The sequence below is a fragment of the Gigantopelta aegis genome, chromosome 3, assembly GCF_016097555.1.
Source record: "Gigantopelta aegis isolate Gae_Host chromosome 3, Gae_host_genome, whole genome shotgun sequence".
NCBI lineage: Eukaryota > Metazoa > Mollusca > Gastropoda > Neomphalida > Peltospiridae > Gigantopelta > Gigantopelta aegis.
The window spans coordinates 9,464,422-9,486,791 of record NC_054701.1 but is presented as its reverse complement, the minus strand read 5'-3'; the positions used below and the strand labels follow the sequence as shown (position 1 = coordinate 9,486,791).

At 41.3% G+C, this 22,370-nt stretch overlaps 1 protein-coding gene across 1 annotated transcript; it reads left to right on the top strand.

Annotated features, from left to right (window-relative positions):
- Positions 1-1,300: 1,300 nt before the first annotated feature.
- Positions 1,301-20,118, top strand: LOC121368464 (probable G-protein coupled receptor 85). The gene is made up of 5 exons (XM_041493197.1): positions 1,301-1,485; positions 1,836-2,136; positions 3,106-5,114; positions 11,686-11,715; positions 19,803-20,118. The coding sequence occupies exons 1-3, from the start codon at positions 1,301-1,303 to the stop codon at positions 4,666-4,668; spliced, it is 2,049 nt and encodes a 682-aa protein (XP_041349131.1). The 3' UTR covers positions 4,669-5,114; positions 11,686-11,715; positions 19,803-20,118.
- The last annotated feature ends 2,252 nt before the right edge of the window (positions 20,119-22,370 follow it).

Genomic DNA, 22,370 nt, shown 5'->3' with positions numbered 1-22,370 from the left:
AAAGAGCACAATTTTGATTTCTTTTGGTGAATTTATCTGGTTCAAAACTAACCCTCCAGCCCCAACCGGTAGCTGTGGTTCTTTGTAACCTTTCCATGCACTCATAAAATGACAAAAACTAGCTTTGAGAAGCAAACCCCCCACAAAAACAACAACAACACCCCCCCCCCCCCCCCCCCCAAAAAAAAAAAAAAACCCACACAAAAAAACAAAAACAAAACAGAACCCAAAGCCAGATCAGTGAAGTAGTGTGGCGCCAAACGTATTTCACAAAGCTCTATAAAGCAACATCGTACAGTCCGCATTACATAGCGAGATTACAAACACATTGCAAGAGTTTAGTTACTTACTTAGGCCCTGATTTATTACTGAATGAGCCTCGTTTTATAGAAATCGTTCAAATTAAAAAAAAAAAAAAAAAAAAAAAAAAAAAAAAAAAAAAAAAAAAAAAAAACATCTGTAAACCACATATGCATTTTAAACATGCGGTTTTTCCCCTTCAGATATCTAAATCCCGCACGTGTCTGATTGGCCAAAAACACACGTGGGATGCACAGAACACCTCTTTACTCTTATTTCATTTCACTGTGACATTTCAAGTTATCGAAGAAAGAAAAAACTCGTCATACACGAACCTTTAACATTTAAATGCTGATTTACAGTGCGGTTACATAATATGGAGTGGGAAATTTTCATTAATATGTAGAGAGCATTTAACTTCATTACTCTTTGATCTGCTGCAAGTGATGATACACATATTAGTTCCCATTAGCAGATGTCCACTATTATCAAGTTTAAACAATGTAAATAGATGAAATATATAATGTTGTATTAGAAAGGTGGTGGTGGTGTACACAATGTTCTTTATAAAAGATTCGACAGTAATGGAACCACCATATTAAATATATTGTGAGTCATGTTTTGTGTGTTAAAAATAGGGGCAAGAACGAAAAGAAAAAAAAGAAGAAACAAAAAAAAAAACTACCAAAGAAACGCGTTTGCGCCGCATAGACAAAACCATTTCCCGTGACAGATAAGGATCCTTTTTATGTTTTCTTAAATAGCGTACAGAACACACCCCAACCAATGACATGCCAGTCGTGGTGCAGTGACTAGAACAACAAGTAGCCCACTGAGGAATGTCGCTCTTGTTATCTTCCACCTTGACCGTGAGATACAGCGAAATATAGCACTTGCAACTGTGATAGTGCGGCTTAAAGAACTGACCGTTTAAAACGTCTGCGTCATAAATTAAAACCTGTTTAAAATGTCATCAGGACGTCATTGAAATGGCACTGTAATGAAGGCAGCGTCCCCTCGTTATCTGATGGTCCTCCACTCGCTGATTGCGATAAGAAACCCCGCGTCTGCTGCAGTTTCCACTTCCCTAGACCGCGCACCGTTTAGAAAACGTCGATATTCCGCGATGGTCGATTATATGTCACAGCTGATTTTGTCATCGCTCCGTGGCCACGGCGGGTCTCCGTAATGAGACGATCATTGCAGCTAAACAAGACGCACCGCTCGCTATCAGTGGAGTTAAACAAGACGCTTCGCTCGCTATCAATGGAGTTAAACAAGACGCTTCGCTCGCTATCACCGTTGGGCTATTTCTCGTTCCAGCCAATGGTGCATATACAAGATCCCTTGTTGCTAATCGAAACGAGTATCGCATGAAATGGCAACAGTGGGTTTCCTCTCAATATTTGTGTGGTCCTTAACCATATGTCCATAAAACGGTAAATAAAATGTGTTGAGTGCGTTTGTTAAATAAAACATTTCCTTCCTTCGTTCGCTATCAATGGAGTTAAACAAGACGCTCCGCTGGCTATCAGCGGAGTTAAACAAGAAGCTCCGCTGGCTATCAGTGGAGTTAAACAAGACGCTCCGCTGGCTATCAATGGAGTTAAACGAGACGCTCCGCTGGCTATCAGTGGAGTTAAACGAGACGCTCCGCTGGCTATCAGTGGAGTTAAACAAGACGCCCCGCTGGCTATCAGTGGAGTTAAACAAGACGCTCCGCTGGCTATCAATGGAGTTAAACAAGACGCTCCGCTGGCTATCAGTGGAGTTAAACGAGACGCTCCGCTGGCTATCAGTGGAGTTAAACAAGACGCTCCGCTGGCTATCAGTGGAGTTAAACAAGACACTTCGCTCGCTACGCACATATTTTTACTGTACTGTTAATATATATAAAACATAATTATACATCCATCCACTTATGTAACTAAATATTTTTTTATTTTTATTTTTAGGTTGATAAACGCAGTTCCTAACCGTAGTGGATGTTATGTGATGCACCTAATATTATTCTAAACGGATGTTTACCGACGTCGTCACTGTTGGCATCAACACTGCGTCTGTCTGCGATTGCCTCGTGACGTCCTCCCGACAACGCACGTAACATAATGTCAGCCAGACACCGGCGTTAAGAACATCATTTCCGGTGTGGCGGCCGCACTTTTCACCTGGCGGAAGTATTCTGCGATAGCATCTTCTGTAATCCATGTCAAGTGTTATTCCATTATCGTCGCCGCTGTCCGAGAGAAAAGCCAATATTTGCCATCGGTAGGACGTTGTTGTTATGTTTTATGACATCACAGAACAATGGTGATCATAATTAGGAACGCCGTATCCGCGTGGGCCTTTCTGTCAAATAAGGAGAGGCTGTAATTCATCTGTAGTCTCCGCTTGCTTTTAGCTTGCACTGGAAAAACACAAAGGTTAAAAAACGTCCCCAGGAGAGCAGCAAATTGAATAAAAGCTGTGTGGAGTTTGAGAATAAACACGCAAACGGTTGCGATTGTATCTGGAGACTGCTGTGAGTGTTTTCTTAATGGTTCTTTTCGAGGATAAGGGACATAAAGGGATGTATTTAGTGCAAAGTGTATTTTCTTTTACTTTATCTACAGTTTGTGTTCATAAATATTACATGAAAAACGACACTTGAGGCTTGAAAAGTTACTTCCTATAACAGTATTTCTATTTGTACGCTTTGTGTAAGTTTACCTCTAAGCCAACATGACTTACGTGGAAGAATTTTCTGAATCGTAGTTTAATCAACTAGATGCACAATTATATTGACATTAATTTGAATGCCTACAGATGGAAGTGAATGTAACAGAAAACCTAAGTATCACCACGGACGTCTGGTACAATATAACTAGTGTTTCAAACAATGATTTGGTCCAATCAGAAACGTCTACCTATCGAGGAGGAGCAGACGACATGTCTTCTAGGAACCATGAAACAACCGTGGAGGCACTGGAGAACCTGACGTCTACATATGATATCACCTCCGAGTACAACTCGTCAAGGTCAGCGATAATATCAACACTATTGTCACAGACGTACGAGGACACGTCTGCCGTGGATGTCTTCACGTCTGCCGTGGATGCGTTCACGTCTGCTCCAGCATCACCAGAAACACAGACAGTATCGTACGAGAATGACACCGCCTCATGGAGTTCTGACATCGACTACAGCTCCAGTTCCTATACACACAGATACGACTACCCTTTGCTCACCAGCACCTGGTCTGACTTTGTCACTTCAGTGTCGCAGTCCGAGACAGTGGACAAATCAGAGACGGCTGAACCAGATGTTGAGATAGTCGTTCTGAAGGTTCTGTCCTTGGTTCTGATCGCAGTAGCTGCTGTGGCCGGGAACGGGTTTATTCTTGTCAGAGTCGTGAAGGCGAGTAACCTGCACCGGCCTCCCTTCTACTACCTGCTGAGCATGTGTGTATCTGATATATCCAGGTCTGTATTTTGTGTGCCGCTAGTGCTGACGTCGGTGTTACAGAATTCCGTCTGGAAGTACGGCAGTTCCGCCTGCAAGCTGTTCGCTTTCGCCAATTCGTTTTTCATCTACAGCTCGTGTATGTCCGTTCTTGCTATAGCTGTTGACAGGCACGTGTCGATCGTGTACTCCAAATACTACAGACGCCGGTCACGTGGTCTGCTCAATATGATCGTCGTTGTGATTGGCTGGACTGTGGCCTTCACCATGTCGTTCCCGCCGGTGATTGGAGTCGGGACCTACGTGTTCATCCCGGACGAGGCTCAGTGCACGTTCTACCACCGGGACTACAGGCGGAACGATACACTGGGATTCTTATTGGTGTTCACTCTGATTCTGTTCTTCGCCGGGTTTCTTTACTTCCGTGTGTTCGCCTTCCTCCGCGCCCACAGGAGAATGAGACCGCTGGAACATACTGCTGCTAGAAGCCGCAACTGGACGTTTATCGGACCTGGGGCTAACGGGCAAGCTGTGGTTAACTGGCTAAACGGATTCGGCGGACACAATCAACCCAACCCGATCCCGAATCCCGTTAGGAATCCTCAAATCCATCCCAATTTCGGGCGAGTCGTTAACCTACAGGTGACGAGAAACGAGCATCTCACGAGACTGTTCTGCATCCTGACATGTGCATTCGGGACTCTGTGGGCGCCCTACGTCGTGCTGGGCTTCTGGAGAATATTTGGTGACGAGAATTTGATCACCTCTCCGTACGTAACAATCTCGACATGGCTCTCATACACCCAGGTGGCGCTCTGTCCTGTGGTGTATATCTTGGCGCGCGGACCAATCAGACGAAGTTCAAGGACAGTTTTGGATTCTAATAACAAGAAAGAGTTCTTATTGGAGCCTAGACACAGAAAATAATATGTCTCGGTGATGGTAGTGGTTAAACTATTGGACTTAAGAGTGGTAGATACTGAGTTCGCATCCAGGTACCGGCTCACACCCAGAGTAAGTTGTACTGACTTGGATGGAAGATGTTAAGCCACTGCACTGGCTTCTCTCTGGCCAGTCACCAATACCTAACCCACTGTCCTAGAAATATAGCCCGGATAACTTGGATGGAAGATGTTAAGCCACTGCACTGGCTTCTCTCTGGCCAGTCACCAATACCTAACCCACTGTCCTAGAAATATAGCCCGGATAACTTGGATGGAAGATGTTAAGCCACTGCACTGGCTTCTCTCTGGCCAGTCACCAATACCTAACCCACTGTCCTAGAAATATAGCCCGGATAACTGAGATGTGTGCCAAGGACTGAAAAGAAGCACGGAAATCAAGTTAAATGAACAAATGAATGACAGAAAATGGTGCGTTGTAGTGGAATCACTTTTGCCAATTGTTTAAATATTCTTTGAATTCTGTTTTGTACAGATATATGATTTTGAGTGTTTATAGATTTGCTTTAATGTGCATACAAGCCAATGAGACATTTATTAATGACCAATAATCCCATTGTTTGAAATAATTAGACTTCGTCCACCTTTGGTATTCCGTTTTAGGGATCTAAAGCATGGACAGACAGACAAACAGACAGACGGATAGTTTATTAAAGTCTCACCTCATTACAACAGAATACAAGTTAGCATATGCATAACAGCAATATACAATTTTAATGAGGCTCTCTATACTTAGTTATGAGAGACTATTCACTAAAAGTATCTAAAAGACAAATAAAGTAAACAATCCAATATAGTACAGTTAAAACAATGGCAACACAGATATAATAATAAGATACATTGTATGTACAGTTAAAATATTATACATATATCGTCTCATAGTATACAAAAGGGATTTTCTATATTTAAGAATACTATGTCAGGTTTGGGCAGCTAAGATACAAATATCGGGACATGACAAAACACAATTTTTGTATGTCGATACAGTCATCATAATTAAATAGTAAAGTTCTACAGTGTGTGAGTAATTCCAACGTTATGTCAGCATATAATGGGCACTTAAGCAGGACGTGACACTCGTTTTCAATGTGGTTAATACAACTAAAACATGTCCTTTCTTCCAGCGGTGTATTATTATATCGACCAGTTTTAACTTTCAGTGGAGCAACTCCGCATCTAATCTTAGCGAGTGCACTTCTTTGGTATCGAGGCATGAACCTGGTAACATATGGCTCTATCTTTGAAAAAACAATAAATTCTTAATTTATTACCCCCTACCCCTGTTCTGCTGTGTGCTTCCATTAACGCTTGTTTCCATTCTATTAAAATTCCTCCTTGGCTCTGTCCTGCACCTTGTTGACTACATACGTTTTACTATATCTGCTCTCTAAGTTAAGGAAGTGCTTTAGTCCAAATTTACTAAATTTATTACGTACTTTAAAAGACCAGTTGTTTTTCCTGCGTGTTGACCATCTACGGACCAACGCCAAACGCGAGAGGTAATTCGATGTTCATTCAAGTTCCGTAATCTGATATAATGTCTTGATACAGTCTCCCATTGTCGAACTATTGGACTATCTAACTATCTAAAGTATGTCAAACAAATACTAAACCTTTTAATAACCTTTTGTGTGTGCTAACAATTGAAGCTGCCCTTTTTGTTATTAAAACGATTATATGTTAATGCATGGCTGCCAAAACACTGGCGATAACCGTTACAAATTAGCATAACTATTACATTCCTTTGCTAAATGTATGTGATATATATGTATATAAATATTTGGTCAAACCATACATTCGGACTGAATAATATGTATAGTATATCGATGCTAGTTTTTAATTATAGGTGATATTAAAGGTACTGAAAAACCCCATTAAGAACATTACATAGTACCCCTGGTTCAAAACTAAAGTTTCTGGCTTAGAATATATACTGATGGAAAAAACCCAAACCAGGGATCACACTAACAGAAAAAAATGGCTAAAACCAAACCCCTCATCCATATGGATATCCAGTCCCAAATTACATCTTTGTACTTTATTAAGACATTACGACGCTAACAAGGAACCATTTATATGCACCATCTCACAGACAGGATATTCATTTAATTTCAACTTATATTCGTACTTATATCCAATTAAGATTCAAGCACTTTGTCCTGGACACACACCTCTGCTACCTGGGCTGTCTGTCCAGGACAGTGGGTTAGTTGTTAGTGATTAGTGGCTAGCGAGAAAGAAGCGACTGTAGTGTCTTACACCTACCCATTGAGTCGTTAAAACTCGCTCTGGGTGGGAGCCGATACCGGGCTGCGAACCCAGTAGCCTACCTACCAGCATTTTGTCCGATGGCTTGACCACGACACTACCGAGGCCTGTAGACAGGATAGCACAAACCAAGGCCTTTAATATACCAGTCGTGGTGTACTGGCTGGAATGAAAAATAGCCCAATTAGCCAACAGTTACTGACGGGGATCGATCGTATACCGACCGCGCATCAAGCGAGCCCTTTACTACTGGATAACTAATGGGAAGATATAGCGGATTTCCTCTTTGAGTCTTTATGTGAAAATTACCAACTGTTTGACATCCAATAGGCGATGATTTATAAATCAATGTGCTCCAGTGGTGTCGTTAAACAACAACAACAACAAAAACAAACTCTTAACAAGCCCTGTGATTATAAAACTGCTAATACTCAAATTCAAAATGCTGTTAAGCCTAGTCTGAGACTTTAACGTCATGGCAACACATTGTACATAGGCCTATGATGTGACGTCATTAGATATTTGACTCAAATCAAAACAGTTTATTCATAAATACACGAACTGTATAAATCAGGTTATGCCACGTATTATGGTCCATTAATATATAAACAAACAAAATATTATGAAAATGATAGAATTAGCAGTTTCTTAAAACATAGGCTTATATACTATTCAAAAACAATCAAAGCAGCACACGTGAGGCAATTACATGTAGGCCTAGATAAATTCTGATAATATGATATCGATCAAAACTCTATTTAATCTAGCCTCTAATAGTTTTTGTAAGCACTGACTCTGATCTAAATACATGTTAATCCCTTCCTTAAGGGCGGGATTTAGCTCAATCGGTTGAATGCTCGCCTGAGGTGCTTTCGTCGCAGGATCGAACCACCTCAGTGGATCCATTCAGCTGATTGGGTTTTTTCTCGTTCCAGCCAGTGCTCCACATCTGGGCAAAGGCCGTGGTATGTGCTTTCCTATCAGTGGGAAAGTGCATATAAAAGATCCCTTGTTGCATTAGGAAAAATGTAATGGGTTTCCTCTGATGACTACGAGTCAGAATTACCAAATGTTTTAGATCTACTAGCCGATGATTAATTAATCAATGTGCTCTAGTGGTGTCGTTAAACAAAACAAACAAACACACCGTTCCTTAAAAAAAAGTGTTGCAGATGAAACATAATTGCGTTTCTTTTGATGTTCAGTTTATTAGCTGGTATTAATTGATCTTATTGATTCTCTCATTTTCTTTTCATGTATTAACATTACGGTATTTAATAAATAACATAACAATGTGCATTTAGAAAGAATCACTGCATTATTCTGTCGTCTTAGCGTGCTCATTAATGTGGCTTGACGTGTGTTTTGTCGAGGGTGACATAAAACAGGGGAATGAATGATCCTAGAACGCAAGCTTGTCAAACCTGAACTGAACAAAATAATAATAATAATGAAAATCACATCGTGAGCTCCACCGAAGGACGTCAAATTAAAACTGCTGACAGTTAATATCGTTTATGATATCTAGTCACGACTTCATAGAGGTGTCCAGAAATGATGGCAAGAGATCGCCGATATCAGAGCAGAACAGAACAGTATTGACTCTGGCCGTTAAGGATAAAACAAAAACTAATAATAATAATAATAATATATATATATATATATATATATATATATATATATATATACTAAATTTTTAGTATTCACTAATAACTCATTACTCGGAGTTTCAGGCTCCTCGCCTTCATCAGATGAGTGTTTATAATTGTGACAGTTAAGGTGACGTCACGCTGTGTGTACGCGGCGGTGCGCTCCTGACGTCATGGCACGTCAGTCGTGAGACTCTCGGCTTGTTGCTGTGGCGGCATTTTGATATGAGTTCTGTCCTTTTGTTGAGTAGCTTGTCTCCTTTTTCAAATAGTATTGAGAGCTTCTCCTCGATGCACGACTCAAGACGCAAATGAACCAATGGAGAAACACTTCCGCTGTACTTGAATGGTTCTCAGCTCTGCATGATAAAAAAGAACTATCCTTCCTCGTATTCGACATTGTGGACTTCTACCCTTCCATAACACCTGAACTACTCGACAAGGCATTGAAATGGGCGAAGAAATATACAGTCATCCCAGATATAGAATACGCAACTATCATGCATGCAAGAAAATCACTACTTTTTGACAACAAAGAACAGCCATGGGTGAAAAATTACACTCCCAATGCATTCGACGTCACCATGGGCGGATATGATGGAGCGGAAGTGTGCGAACTAGTAGGACTCCTCATCCTACACACAATTCAAACAAATACCTCCAACATGAACGTCGGACTGTACAGAGATGACGGTCTAGCAGTTCTACGCAGAAGTTCAGGAAGCCAAGCAGACAGAATGAGGAAAATGCTCATCAAAATATTCAAAGATCTTGGCCTAAAGATCACCATCCAGACCAACCTGAAAATAGTCAACTATCTGGACACCACCCTGAACCTTGAAACTGACTCCCACAAACCCTACAGGAAACCCAACAACGAACCCGTTTACATCAACGTCAGCTCAAACCACCCACCCGCAATCACGAAGCAAATACCAAAATCAATCGGCAAACGAATTTCCCTTCTGTCTTCCCATGAAGACTACTTCGCGGAAGCTGCACTAGGGTACAACAAAGCGCTGAGGGCAAGTGGCTACACAGTAAACATCCAATACGACCCGCCTAAACATAGAGAACAACCAGACACAAAGAAAAGGAAAAGACCCAGAAAAATCACATGGTTCAACCCCCCATTCAGCAAGAATGTGAAGACAAACGTCGGTAGCGTGTTCATCAAATTGATATCCAAGCATTTCCCAAGTAATCACAAGTACCACACATTGTTCAACAGAAACAACCTGAAAATCAGCTACAGCTGCATGAAAAACTTCGGAGCAATAATAAAAAGCCACAACACGAAAATCACCCAGAGCTCAACCGATCCCGCACAAAAAAAGTCTTGTAACTGCAGACAGAAGAACGAATGCCCCCTGAACGGCAACTGCCAAACTAGCTCCCTCGTATACCGGGCAAACGTGGCATCTGGTAAGACTGTCAGATCATACATAGGTCTTGCTGGAGGTACATTCAAGGAGAGGTTTAACAACCACACTAAATCTTTCAAATATGAACGCTATGAAAAAGAGACAGAACTGTCAAAATACATCTGGGAACTCAAACGAAAAAAAACCGCCTATCACATCAATTGGGAAATCGTCAGGAAATCGGACACACGGAAACGCAGCTCGGGACAATGCAACCTGTGCATCGAGGAGAAGCTCTCAATACTATTTGAAAAAGGAGACAAGCTACTCAACAAAAGGACAGAACTCATATCAAAATGCCGCCACAGCAACAAGCCGAGAGTCTCACGACTGACGTGCCATGACGTCAGGAGCGCACCGCCGCGTACACACAGCGTGACGTCACCTTAACTGTCACAATTATAAACACTCATCTGATGAAGGCGAGGAGCCTGAAACTCCGAGTAATGAGTTATTAGTGAATACTAAAAATTTAGTGTACCTGCTCCACTAACATTGTGTTGAGCACTTTATGTCCAATAGTGATAACAAATATATTACTATATATATATATATATATATATATATATATGTAATATGTGTGTGTGTGTGTGTGTGTGTGTGTGTGGTCTCTGTGTCTGTGTGTGTGTGTGTGTATGTGTGTGTTTGTCTAACTTGAAACTGTAACGTTTACCCAGTCATGGTGCCCTCTGAAATACAGAATTTTCACGTGATTACATTTAACTTTATATGAGAATAATTTACCGACGTCGGCTATATCTACCACCCAAATGATACAAATTAATAATGAGGCTCTCGTTGTTCTAAATGCGTTCTAATTCCACCAGACTCAGGTGGTATGAAGAAAGGTTTATTGTCTCTCGGCCCACCCACCCCCACCGTATCATCAAACAAGGATTAAAGCTGCAATCTCGCTTCTACATCACACAACATGTACCAAACACTTGCAGTGTTTAATAACCCGTGTGGTTTTGCTATCCGTTTTATATTTACAGTAGTGTTGGTATAAAGTGCTCCTAATAGCAGTGGTTAGTGGGAAATTTCCTATTAACTCGGTTATAAGAACGCTGTGCTGTCTGCATAAGAGGGTCCTTATTTAGAATCCCCTCTGTGGTTGGTTTACCTGTTACATAGCTGCCATGATACAACATGCCAGTCTGATCAGTAATTTGTAATACACTGTGCGACTAAAAACAGCAAAAAGCATACCGCGTCCAGTTTATTGTATGTGACCCAAATTTGAAACAGCAGATAACATAAATCGAAGAATGGCCCGCCTTGGAACGAAACGTAAAGTCACTAATCTAAATCTAACTGCTAAAATATTACAAATGTATTCGAGAGTGTATCTTTAACACCTTTTAAAAGTATTTTGATTTTCATTTAAAAAATTATTATTGAAATATTTATTTAACCTATGTTTATTATTTTAAAATGTTCCTTATTTATTTGTTTATTGTTATAGCATTTCTATTTAGCAGCATTTTGCATATAAATGAATACATTATTTTGTTGACATATATGACGTGTGCGATTTTTTAAACTATATTTTGCAATGTATTTATCACTACTTACGATTGTTTTCGCATTAAATGCCTTTTCAATAATATTAACAGTTTAATTATATTATTTATGTTTTAGTCATCTTGCTTTCCTGTCTAACAGAGTTTGGTAAGTAAAAACATAAGCGTATGAGACTGGATGGGGGTGGGGGTAGTGGGGCAGGGTTGCAACTACCCCCATGGTTTGAGTAAATCCTCAAATTCGGGCAAAAAAAGATAGACCTATTTGGGGGGAAATGAGCTTGCCTGAAACCTTTTTTCATCATGTATTTCCATTATTCTACCCACAGTTTTTAATTGTAATTCATGTAAAAATGCATAGTGGTTTGTTTGCAACCCTATATAACGATTGGCAGTAAGGAAAGAAATGTTTTATTTAATGACGCACTCACAAATTGGCGGTAATGCTAATAATATGAATAAATGTTGTCATCCAGATTAGAGCATTTTGCGTAAAAATCAGCCTGCCCCATCCACATCTCTACAGAAATGGGAGCCCGTATATATATGTTTGAAATTAACTTCTTTGAAAAAGCAATATGCATACTGATCAATGCTGTATACTAGTATACTGATTGAAAGAAATAAGGGAAAAAGCAATATGCATACTGATCAATGCTGTATACTAGTATACTGATTGAAAGAAATAAGGGAAAAAGCAATATGCATACTGATCAATGCTGTATACTAGTATACTGATTGAAAGAAATAAGGGAAAACATGATATTTGAGACCATATTTAATTCACTGTTAGTGTAATTATATTGTGTTTGTTTTGTTTAACGACACTACTAGAGCAGATGATTTATTAATTTAATCATCGGCTATTGGATGTCAAACATTTGGCAATTTTGACATAAGAGAGGAAAAATTTTTCCATTAGTAGAAAGGGATCTTTATATGCACTATCCCATACAGGATAGCACATACCACGGCCTTTGATATATCAGTCTTGGTGCATTAGCTGGAGCGAGAAATAGCCCAATAGGCCTTGGCCCATCGACGGGGATAGATCCCAAACCGACCACGCATTAAGCGATTGCTTTACCACTGAGCTATGCCCCCCCCCCCTCCGCCCACCCCCGTAATTATACGTGTATAAAATACAGAGATGTAATCTGGTACAGAATGTCAGTACTGTGTACCATCCTAATACTGACGTAGCCCAGTGGTAAAGTGCTCGCTTGATGCGCGGTCGGTCTGGGATCGACCCCCGTCGGTGAACCCATTGGGCTATTTCTCGTTCCAGCCAGTGCACCACGACTGGTATATAAAAGGCAGTGGTATGCACTACCCTGTCTGTGGGATGGTGGATATAAAAGATCCCTTGCTGCTAATCAAAAAGAGTAGCCCCCAGACGTATGCCACAATGCCCTAGACGTATGCCACAATGCCCCAGACGTATGCCACATATGCCACAATGCCCCAGACGTATGCCACAATACCCTAGACGTATGCTACAATGCCCCAGACGTATGCCACAATGCCCAAGACGTATGCCACAATGCCCCAGATGTATGCCACAATGCCCCAGACGTATGTCACAATGCGCTAGGCGTATGCCACAATGCCCCAGACGTATGCCACAATGCCCCTGAAAATTAAATAGAGTCTCACGGCCAAACTAACCGTTCTTTATTTTGCATGCTACTAATTTGTCATCATACTCAAGCGTAACTCTAGCACGAGTACTCTGACTGTAAGAGAGCTAGACGGACATTTGGACGGTTATTAGCTCGAGTACTTAGCTCGAGTACTCTGACTGTAAGAGAGCTAGACGGACATTTGGACGGTTATTAGCTCGAGTACTCTGACTGTAAGAGCTAGACGGACATTTGGACGGTTATTAGCTCGAGTACTCTGACTGTAAGAGAGCTAGACGGATATTTGGACGGTTATTAGCTCGAGTACTCTGACTGTAAGAGCTAGACGGACATTTGGACGGTTACTAGCTCGAGTACTCTGACTGTAAGAGAGCTAGACGGACATTTGGACGGTTATTAGCTCGAGTACTCTGACTGTAAGAGCTAGACGGACAATTGGACGGTTACTAGCTCGAGTACTCTGACTCTAAGAGAGCTAGACGGACATTTGGACGGTTACTAGCTCGAGTACTCTGACTGTAAGAGAGCTAGACGGACATTTGGACGGTTATTAGCTCGAGTACTCTGACTGTAAGAGAGCTAGACGGACATTTGGACGGTTATTAGCTCGAGTACTCTGACTGTAAGAGCTAGACGGACATTTGGACGGTTATTAGCTCGAGTACTCTGACTGTAAGAGAGCTAGACGGACATTTGGACGGTTATTAGCTCGAGTACTTAGCTCGAGTACTCTGACTGTAAGAGAGCTAGACGGACATTTGGACGGTTACTAGCTCGAGTACTCTGACTGTAAGAGAGCTAGACGGACATTTGGACGGTTATTAGCTCGAGTACTCTGACTGTAAGAGCTAGACGGACATTTGGACGGTTATTAGCTCGAGTACTCTGACTGTAAGAGAGCTAGACGGATATTTGGACGGTTATTAGCTCGAGTACTCTGACTGTAAGAGCTAGACGGACATTTGGACGGTTACTAGCTCGAGTACTCTGACTGTAAGAGAGCTAGACGGACATTTGGACGGTTATTAGCTCGAGTACTCTGACTGTAAGAGCTAGACGGACAATTGGACGGTTACTAGCTCGAGTACTCTGACTAAGAGAGCTAGACGGACATTTGGACGGTTACTAGCTCGAGTACTCTGACTGTAAGAGAGCTAGACGGACATTTGGACGGTTATTAGCTCGAGTACTCTGACTGTAAAAGCTAGACGGACATTTGGACGGTTACTAGCTCGAGTACTCTGACTGTAAGAGAGCTAGACGGACATTTGGACGGTTATTAGCTCGAGTACTCTGACTGTAAGAGCTAGACGGACATTTGGACGGTTATTAGCTCGAGTACTCTGACTGTAAGAGAGCTAGACGGACATTTGGACGGTTATTAGCTCGAGTACTCTGACTGTAAGAGCTAGACGGACATTTGGACGGTTACTAGCTCGAGTACTCTGACTGTAAGAGAGCTAGACGGACATTTGGACGGTTATTAGCTCGAGTACTCTGACTGTAAGAGCTAGACGGACATTTGGACGGTTATTAGCTCGAGTACTCTGACTGTAAGAGAGCTAGACGGACATTTGGACGGTTATTAGCTCGAGTACTTAGCTCGAGTACTCTGACTGTAAGAGAGCTAGACGGACATTTGGACGGTTACTAGCTCGAGTACTCTGACTGTAAGAGAGCTAGACGGACATTTGGACGGTTATTAGCTCGAGTACTCTGACTGTAAGAGCTAGACGGACATTTGGACGGTTATTAGCTCGAGTACTCCGACTGTAAGAGAGCTAGACGGATATTTGGACGGTTATTAGCTCGAGTACTCTGACTGTAAGAGCTAGACGGACATTTGGACGGTTACTAGCTCGAGTACTCTGAATGTAAGAGAGCTAGACGGACATTTGGACGGTTATTAGCTCGAGTACTCTGACTGTAAGAGCTAGACGGACATTTGGACGGTTATTAGCTCGAGTACTCTGACTGTAAGAGAGCTAGACGGATATTTGGACGGTTATTAGCTCGAGTACTCTGACTGTAAGAGCTAGACGGACATTTGGACGGTTACTAGCTCGAGTACTCTGAATGTAAGAGAGCTAGACGGACATTTGGACGGTTATTAGCTCGAGTACTCTGACTGTAAGAGCTAGACGGACAATTGGACGGTTACTAGCTCGAGTACTCTGACTCTAAGAGAGCTAGACGGACATTTGGACGGTTACTAGCTCGAGTACTCTGACTGTAAGAGAGCTAGACGGACATTTGGACGGTTATTAGCTCGAGTACTCTGACTGTAAAAGCTAGACGGACATTTGGACGGTTACTAGCTCGAGTACTCTGACTGTAAGAGAGCTAGACGGACATTTGGACGGTTATTAGCTCGAGTACTCTGACTGTAAGAGCTAGACGGACATTTGGACGGTTATTAGCTCGAGTACTCTGACTGTAAGAGAGGTAGACGGACATTTGGACGGTTATTAGCTCGAGTACTCTGACTGTAAGAGCTAGACGGACATTTGGACGGTTACTAGCTCGAGTACTCTGACTGTAAGAGAGCTAGACGGACATTTGGACGGTTATTAGCTCGAGTACTCTGACTGTAAGAGAGCTAGACGGACATTTGGACGGTTATTAGCTCGAGTACTCTAACTGTAAGAGAGCTAGACGGACATTTGGACGGCTAATAGCTGTCCAAATGTCCATCTAGCTCTCTTACAGTCAGAGTACTATGGCTAACGTAACTCCAAACAGTTGGTTTATTATGAAAACATGAAACCGTTAACACTTCTTTATTTTGGATGGGTACTATTTTGTTATATTAAGTTTGCCTTGTTGCCCTGCCGTCAGGCGGTAATGCCCTAAAAATCTCCATCGGTCTAAGCCAAATGCCCTTGACTTAAATTTGCCAAATTCGAAGCTTGACTCTGAATAAGAGTTCTGGTAGCAGTCAATATTTTTATCCATCAGTATATGTACAAGAGTGGGAAGACAACGCGAATTCTGGCCACCCCAGCTTCAGAATGATAGGGGGATGGGCGTAGGGTGAGAAGATAATGCATCCCCATTTCCGACAGAGGCCGCCTGTAAGCGTGATTAACCCTTTAAAATAAAACAAAATTAAAAAAGAGTTATCCTACTGGCTTTTGTTTTGGACTGGTATAATTGAGCTATGAATATGCATATTGCTTGACGTGGGTTTACAGGAAGTCACGTCTGCAACTATGTACATACTATCAATATACATGATAAGGGCGGCATAGTTTAATCCAGCTTGACACTTTATCGCTCGTTGTTGCATAACTTCACACGAATTGTCAGTCAGTGACGTCAGCTTCCAACAAAACCTCTAATTTCTTTTTGGGTCAAACAGTTGGCTGTCTTGGTTTAAATAAAAAAGAAAAATCCCGATTAATTATACAGCTATTAAGATAACTGACGTCTAAAACAGAGCGACTGCATAAGACTGCAAGATCTTCTGCAATGGCCGCGTGCGTTATCGTTGGTTTTTCGTTCGATAATTTTCATCACACATTTGGTTTGTTGAACAGCCTTGAAAATTCATGAGTGTGCCTCCCATCAGAGACGGTTCGCCATCTGCAAATAAATGAACGAGACTCTTTTTTCTTTTTTTTATCGTTCTAAAGATACTGATTATGAATCGGGGATAATAATAGGCAATAATTTATGACGTGATTCTCACCGATCAGGCTACTTACTTTGACGGCTGTATTTTAAGTAAAAAATTATTTTTTGTAAAAATAAAAATGTTAACGACACCCTAGCAAACTGTTTTAACCAGCTGGTGTAATCAAGGCATAGTGTAGTTGTAGTTTTAGATTGGGGTGGGTGGGTTCTAGACTGTAGCGACCGAAGTTTATAGATGGGAATAGTCGTGATGGTCATGCATCCCTGAAAAATACACAGATAAAAAAATGAAAAAAAAGTTTAAGCTGGGAGGGGTTTTGGGGGTCGAAAACTGTCTTTCCTATTGGTAGTATCTAGTGAATTTTTGTTTTAGCTTTGTTATTAGAGCATTGACCTTTTGGCATATATCTTGCACAAAGGGCTGGCCGTAGCCCAGTGGCAAAGCGCCCGCTTGATGCGCGGTCGGTTTAGGATCGATCCCTGTCGGTGGACCCATTGGGCTATTTTTCATTTCAGCCAGTGCATCACGACTGGTATATCAAAGGCCGTGGTATGTACTCTCCTGTCTATGGGATGGTTCATATTAAAATACCCCTTGCTACTAATGGAAAAATGTAGCGGGTTTCCTCCCTAAGACTATACATCGAAATTACCAAATGTCTGACATCCAATAGCCGATGATTAATAAATCAATGTGCTCTAGTGGTGTCGTCAAACAAAACAAACTTTATATCTTGGACATATAGACCTTGGTTCGAATCTCCTCAGTGGGAAGACTGAGTTTGCGATTTCTTTACATACGTAGGTCAGCGAAATCTCTTTGCACGGGCGTGTGGTTCGCGATCCACTCGTAAGCTGATGCATTTGTTCCCTCGTCAAATTTCATGTAGTAAATGTACAGGTAATTAACAGCGAAGCAATATACTTTAAGTTAATGTGTCAAAGAACATTAAGAAACCAAAAATAACACTAACAAATGAAAACAAATTAATATATATTTAAAAAGAAATACCCTAGTTTTTAAACACTAAGGCATATGTTGTACTATTAGAGCCGTTTTTGATAACTAAAATCATACTTTACTTACATTTTATTGTTTAAATTATCCATTTCCGTACATTCAAAGTGTTTTTGGTCATCCTGGTGTTTTTAATATCACAAAATGCATTTTTCATATTTTTTAAAACGCACGTGCGTCTGAGAAGTAACAGTTATGGAGTCGAGTTTTAGTCAATTTTTAGAGGTATTTCACCATTTCAAATTCAGAGATTCATGTTTCACTCAGTGGTAACTTTATCCCAATGTGTTACAGGTTTGTAGATTAACTAAACTTGGTGTGCACTTTCATGGGCTGAAACTAGGGTCTGTCCCTTTAAGGATACATGTGCAGTACTTACACATGTTTTGTGTGCATTGGTAATACCACACTTTCATGGGCTGAAACTAGGGTCTGTCCCTTTAAGGATACATGTACAGTACTTACACATGTTTTGTGTGCATTTCTAATACCACTTTCATGGGCTGAAACTAGGGTCTGTCCCTTTAAGGATACATGTACAGTACTTACACATGTTTTGTGTGCATTTCTAATACCACTTTCATGGGCTGAAACTAGGGTCTGTCCCTTTAAGGATACATGTACAGTACTTACACATGTTTTGTGTGCATTTCTAATACCACACTTGGGACGGGGCGTAACTCAGTGGTACAGCGCTCACCTGATGCGCGATCGATATAGGATCGATTCCTGTCGATGGGCCCATTGGGCTACTTCTCGTTCCAGTCAGTGCTCCACAACTGGTGTAACAAAGGCCGTGGTATGTACTATCCTGTCTGTGGTATGGTGCATATAAAAGATCCCTTGCTGGTAATCGAAAAGAGTAACTCATGAAGTGGCAACAGCGGGTTTCCTCTCTCAATATCTGTGTGGTCACACGCATACAATTTTTATGGCGTTGTCATGACATTAAAGTCTCAAGACTTGAGTCTAGACTCTGAAGCGTCTATAAGCACAAGGCCAGACACTGACTTTTTTCAGCCTTGAGCTGATGTGTATTCATTTCCGTTTCGTTAGACTACCGTGATGTATCAAAGCGGAAGTCATCACAGTAAGTTATAAATATTTGAAATGTGAAGCCAAACAGATCTCTGTCTGCCCTTTTCCAAACAATATGTAGCAGGGCCGTTGGAACAATATATAAAAGGGGGATGGGGGCAGAGACACATTTTAAAATGTATATATAGAAAACCTAAATGTTTTGGGCTTCACGTGGATGTCACAGGACCACCGCCTCCTCCTCACTCAGGTTCCTACGACCATCTTTTGACATCCAAACCTGTAAAATTAGCAGAACAGGGGACAACAGATGCCCGTAGACACTGTCCAGACAATTGTTTTTTCTTTTGTTATGTGTTTTTCTAAAATAATCCTTGCCTACTATACAAATAAACCTCTGAATAATTCCATGGATATGCAGATGGTATTCACAATTTTTATAACGCTAATTCCTCCCAGCATGTGAGGAATTTAATTGAAACCTGCATGATTATCGGGATTCAGCATCTAATTGCTCAGACACACGCGTCTAACGAGTCTGGGACACAAGTGGCAAATCTCTTCACGGTGACATTTCCGAGTCGCATCTCAACATCTTAACGTCTCGACAGCCGACGTTTTCTTTGTGTGCTTTTACAATCTGCAGGTCGCAAACGCTATTAGTCACCAACCAACATGCGCGCTAAAAAAAAATGTTTATGCCCCTTCCTACCACCCGTCTCTCTCTCTCTCTCTCTCTCTCTCTCTCTCTCTCTCTCTCTCTCTCTCTCTCTCTCTCTCTCTTAATACAAATTTCCAAATGCAACGCAAGGAACACTTCAATCAAACATTTATTCTAGCTGCCTCGGCGGTCATTTTGTCATCGACAGCATCCAGAGTAATTAAAACTCTTCATTACAGAAAGGAACTGTCAATCTACGCCGGAGCCGGCGACGAGTGGAGAGGAATTCGTTTTGTTCCCCCCGCGTGGAGCAGCCGGCGCGGACATCGTTAATATAGCTTGTGAAGTCAGTGAGAATCCCTGGAGATTCCTCTTCACATAGTTGACATCTCACAACAAGGACCTGCTTTCCTCATTCCATCCAAAAAAATCAGCACAAGTATGTCATCTTTTGAAGAAAATTGAAATTCACGTCCGTTTTAATTATGACTAATGGCTAATGAATTCATAAAGCTGCTGGGAATTTTTATTTTACAATAAATACAATGATTATTTTGCACCTGGTAGGTCTGCTTCATAGTTTACAATAAATACAATGATTATTTTGCACCTGGTAGGTCTGCTTCATATTTTCGGCTATGTATACATGATTTAAATACAAGTTTAGTTTATGCATGGCCATAGGAACAATATGTGAAGTGGGGGTACAATAACATTTTAGGAGTTTTATATATAGAAGAAAAACATAAATGTCTTTCGGCCTCAAATATAGGATGAGGCACAAGCCCCCTCCCGTCTTACGTTCCTTACAAACGTGTGGTGGTGGTATAAAATAATCCCTTATAGTTTGCCCATGTGCTCGAGGTGTTCTGGAACAGTCTTTAGTTTGGGCAACCCTCAACCGAGTTATTTTGCAACAAGTTTGAAACATTGAATATAAGCATGCATGAAGTCGGAAGTAGGTTCGAGGATTAGCCACCCACCACACCCTGTTCAAAGCGAATTTTCATTTCTTTTTAAAACTGTATGTCCGGGGGGAGTATAACTTGACCCCCATCATAGAACCCTAATTTCGTGCACATGCGCCTGGTAGCCAGGTAACAATAAAACGGAGTAAGCGAGCATGGTCATATCTTTTGCATTTTGCTTTATGCAAAGATACGATTTTCAACGCGTTAAGTATTTTGTCGTTCCCATTGATTTCGGCAGTTGTAATCTGTTACAATTGTAGCTCAACGGGCCTATTTAAATTAGTTCTATTCACTGGATTTGAGTTTCTATCTGGGGAGGCCATAAGACCGCTATCTAGATGTGCTATGATTGATTCAAGAGCTTCAAAATTGAAGTGTGCTCAAATTACGCCACCTCTCACGATGGAGATGAAGTATGAGAAAACACGCCATTTTAAAGCGGACTATTTTTGCCAAGACACTCTTCGAGGAAAAGCCTACTTCTTTAAATCTCGGAGCGGAATGTAGCTTAGTGGTAGAGCGGTTGCCTTGCTTGCCAGTGGAGTATAGGATGAATAAGTGGAACAGTCGGGGTTTTTTTTTTCTCCGTCTCAACCAATGTTCCACAACTGGTACACCAGAAGCTATGGTATGTGCTGTCCTCACTGTGAGAGAGAGAGAGAGAGAGAGAGAGAGAGAGAGAGAGAGAGAGAGAGAGAGAGAGAGAGAGAGAGAGAGAATGAATTACTATAATTAATACAAAACTTGTATATTTGGGGTCATAACGCGCCAAAAATTTCAGCCCCCCACCACACACACACACACACACACACCAGTGTCTACTTGCTTCCGCCGTGCCTGTCTTTTGAATGGGGAATGAAAGACATCCACAGACAGGATAATGCTAGTGTAGTTAAGATCTTCTAGCAAAAACCTCCGATGGGAAGAGGATATAAAGATCTCATTTCACTGAATTGCTATTATGCATGAGATGTGTCGATCGTTTTCATCGTAGACTCATAATATGGCCTTATCTTATTTCAACGAAATCACAATTCCGTACCGTTGGTACTTCCGTTGGGGGTTCTGAAATTAAAGACACTGACACGAGCTGGCTGCCACTGTAACAAGTTTTCGACTAGTAGAACCTTTAAACCTGTAATATTAACGACTAAAATTACATATTAAAATGTGTTCTTATTTAGAAATTAGAATACAGTGTCAGTATTTTCTGATCGGCCTGATATTTGTAGCGGGTCAAAGTGACTTGTACCTCCCCTTGATGTTGTACATTGGAACATAAGCAAAAGCTAGTGCACACTGTATATACAGACACTGATATTATATATATATATATAAACTGACGATCAAAAGAAAGTATACCAATTATTTTTATTATAAATAAACACAATACACGTTCATGGAAGGTTAGATAGGTTCCAGTATTGTTCGTTATAATGCAATCAATGACGAATAGTCGCACATTGCTGCGTGCGGGCGATGCCGCACGTGCAAAATGAGTTTATTCATCAAATTTATACTGCACGAGAAAGATGATACTCGTGCACATAAGGGTTTAAGAAAGGGTGCCATTGCTTAGAACATGCCTCAGTCAACAGTAAAACACCAGAGAACATGGCAAGGCTAACTGCTGAAGAAAGAGAGAGAGCTATTGGTATGGTGCAGTTGGGTGCGAATTGTGCCCATGTGGCAAGAATCCTGAATTGTACAAAATTGACGATCACCAGGTTGATACAGCGTTACAGGGTGACTGGCAGGACTGCAGACAGACCATGAAGTGGAAGACCCCGCGTCACAACAGCCAACGAGGACCACCATCTCCGCATCTTATATTTA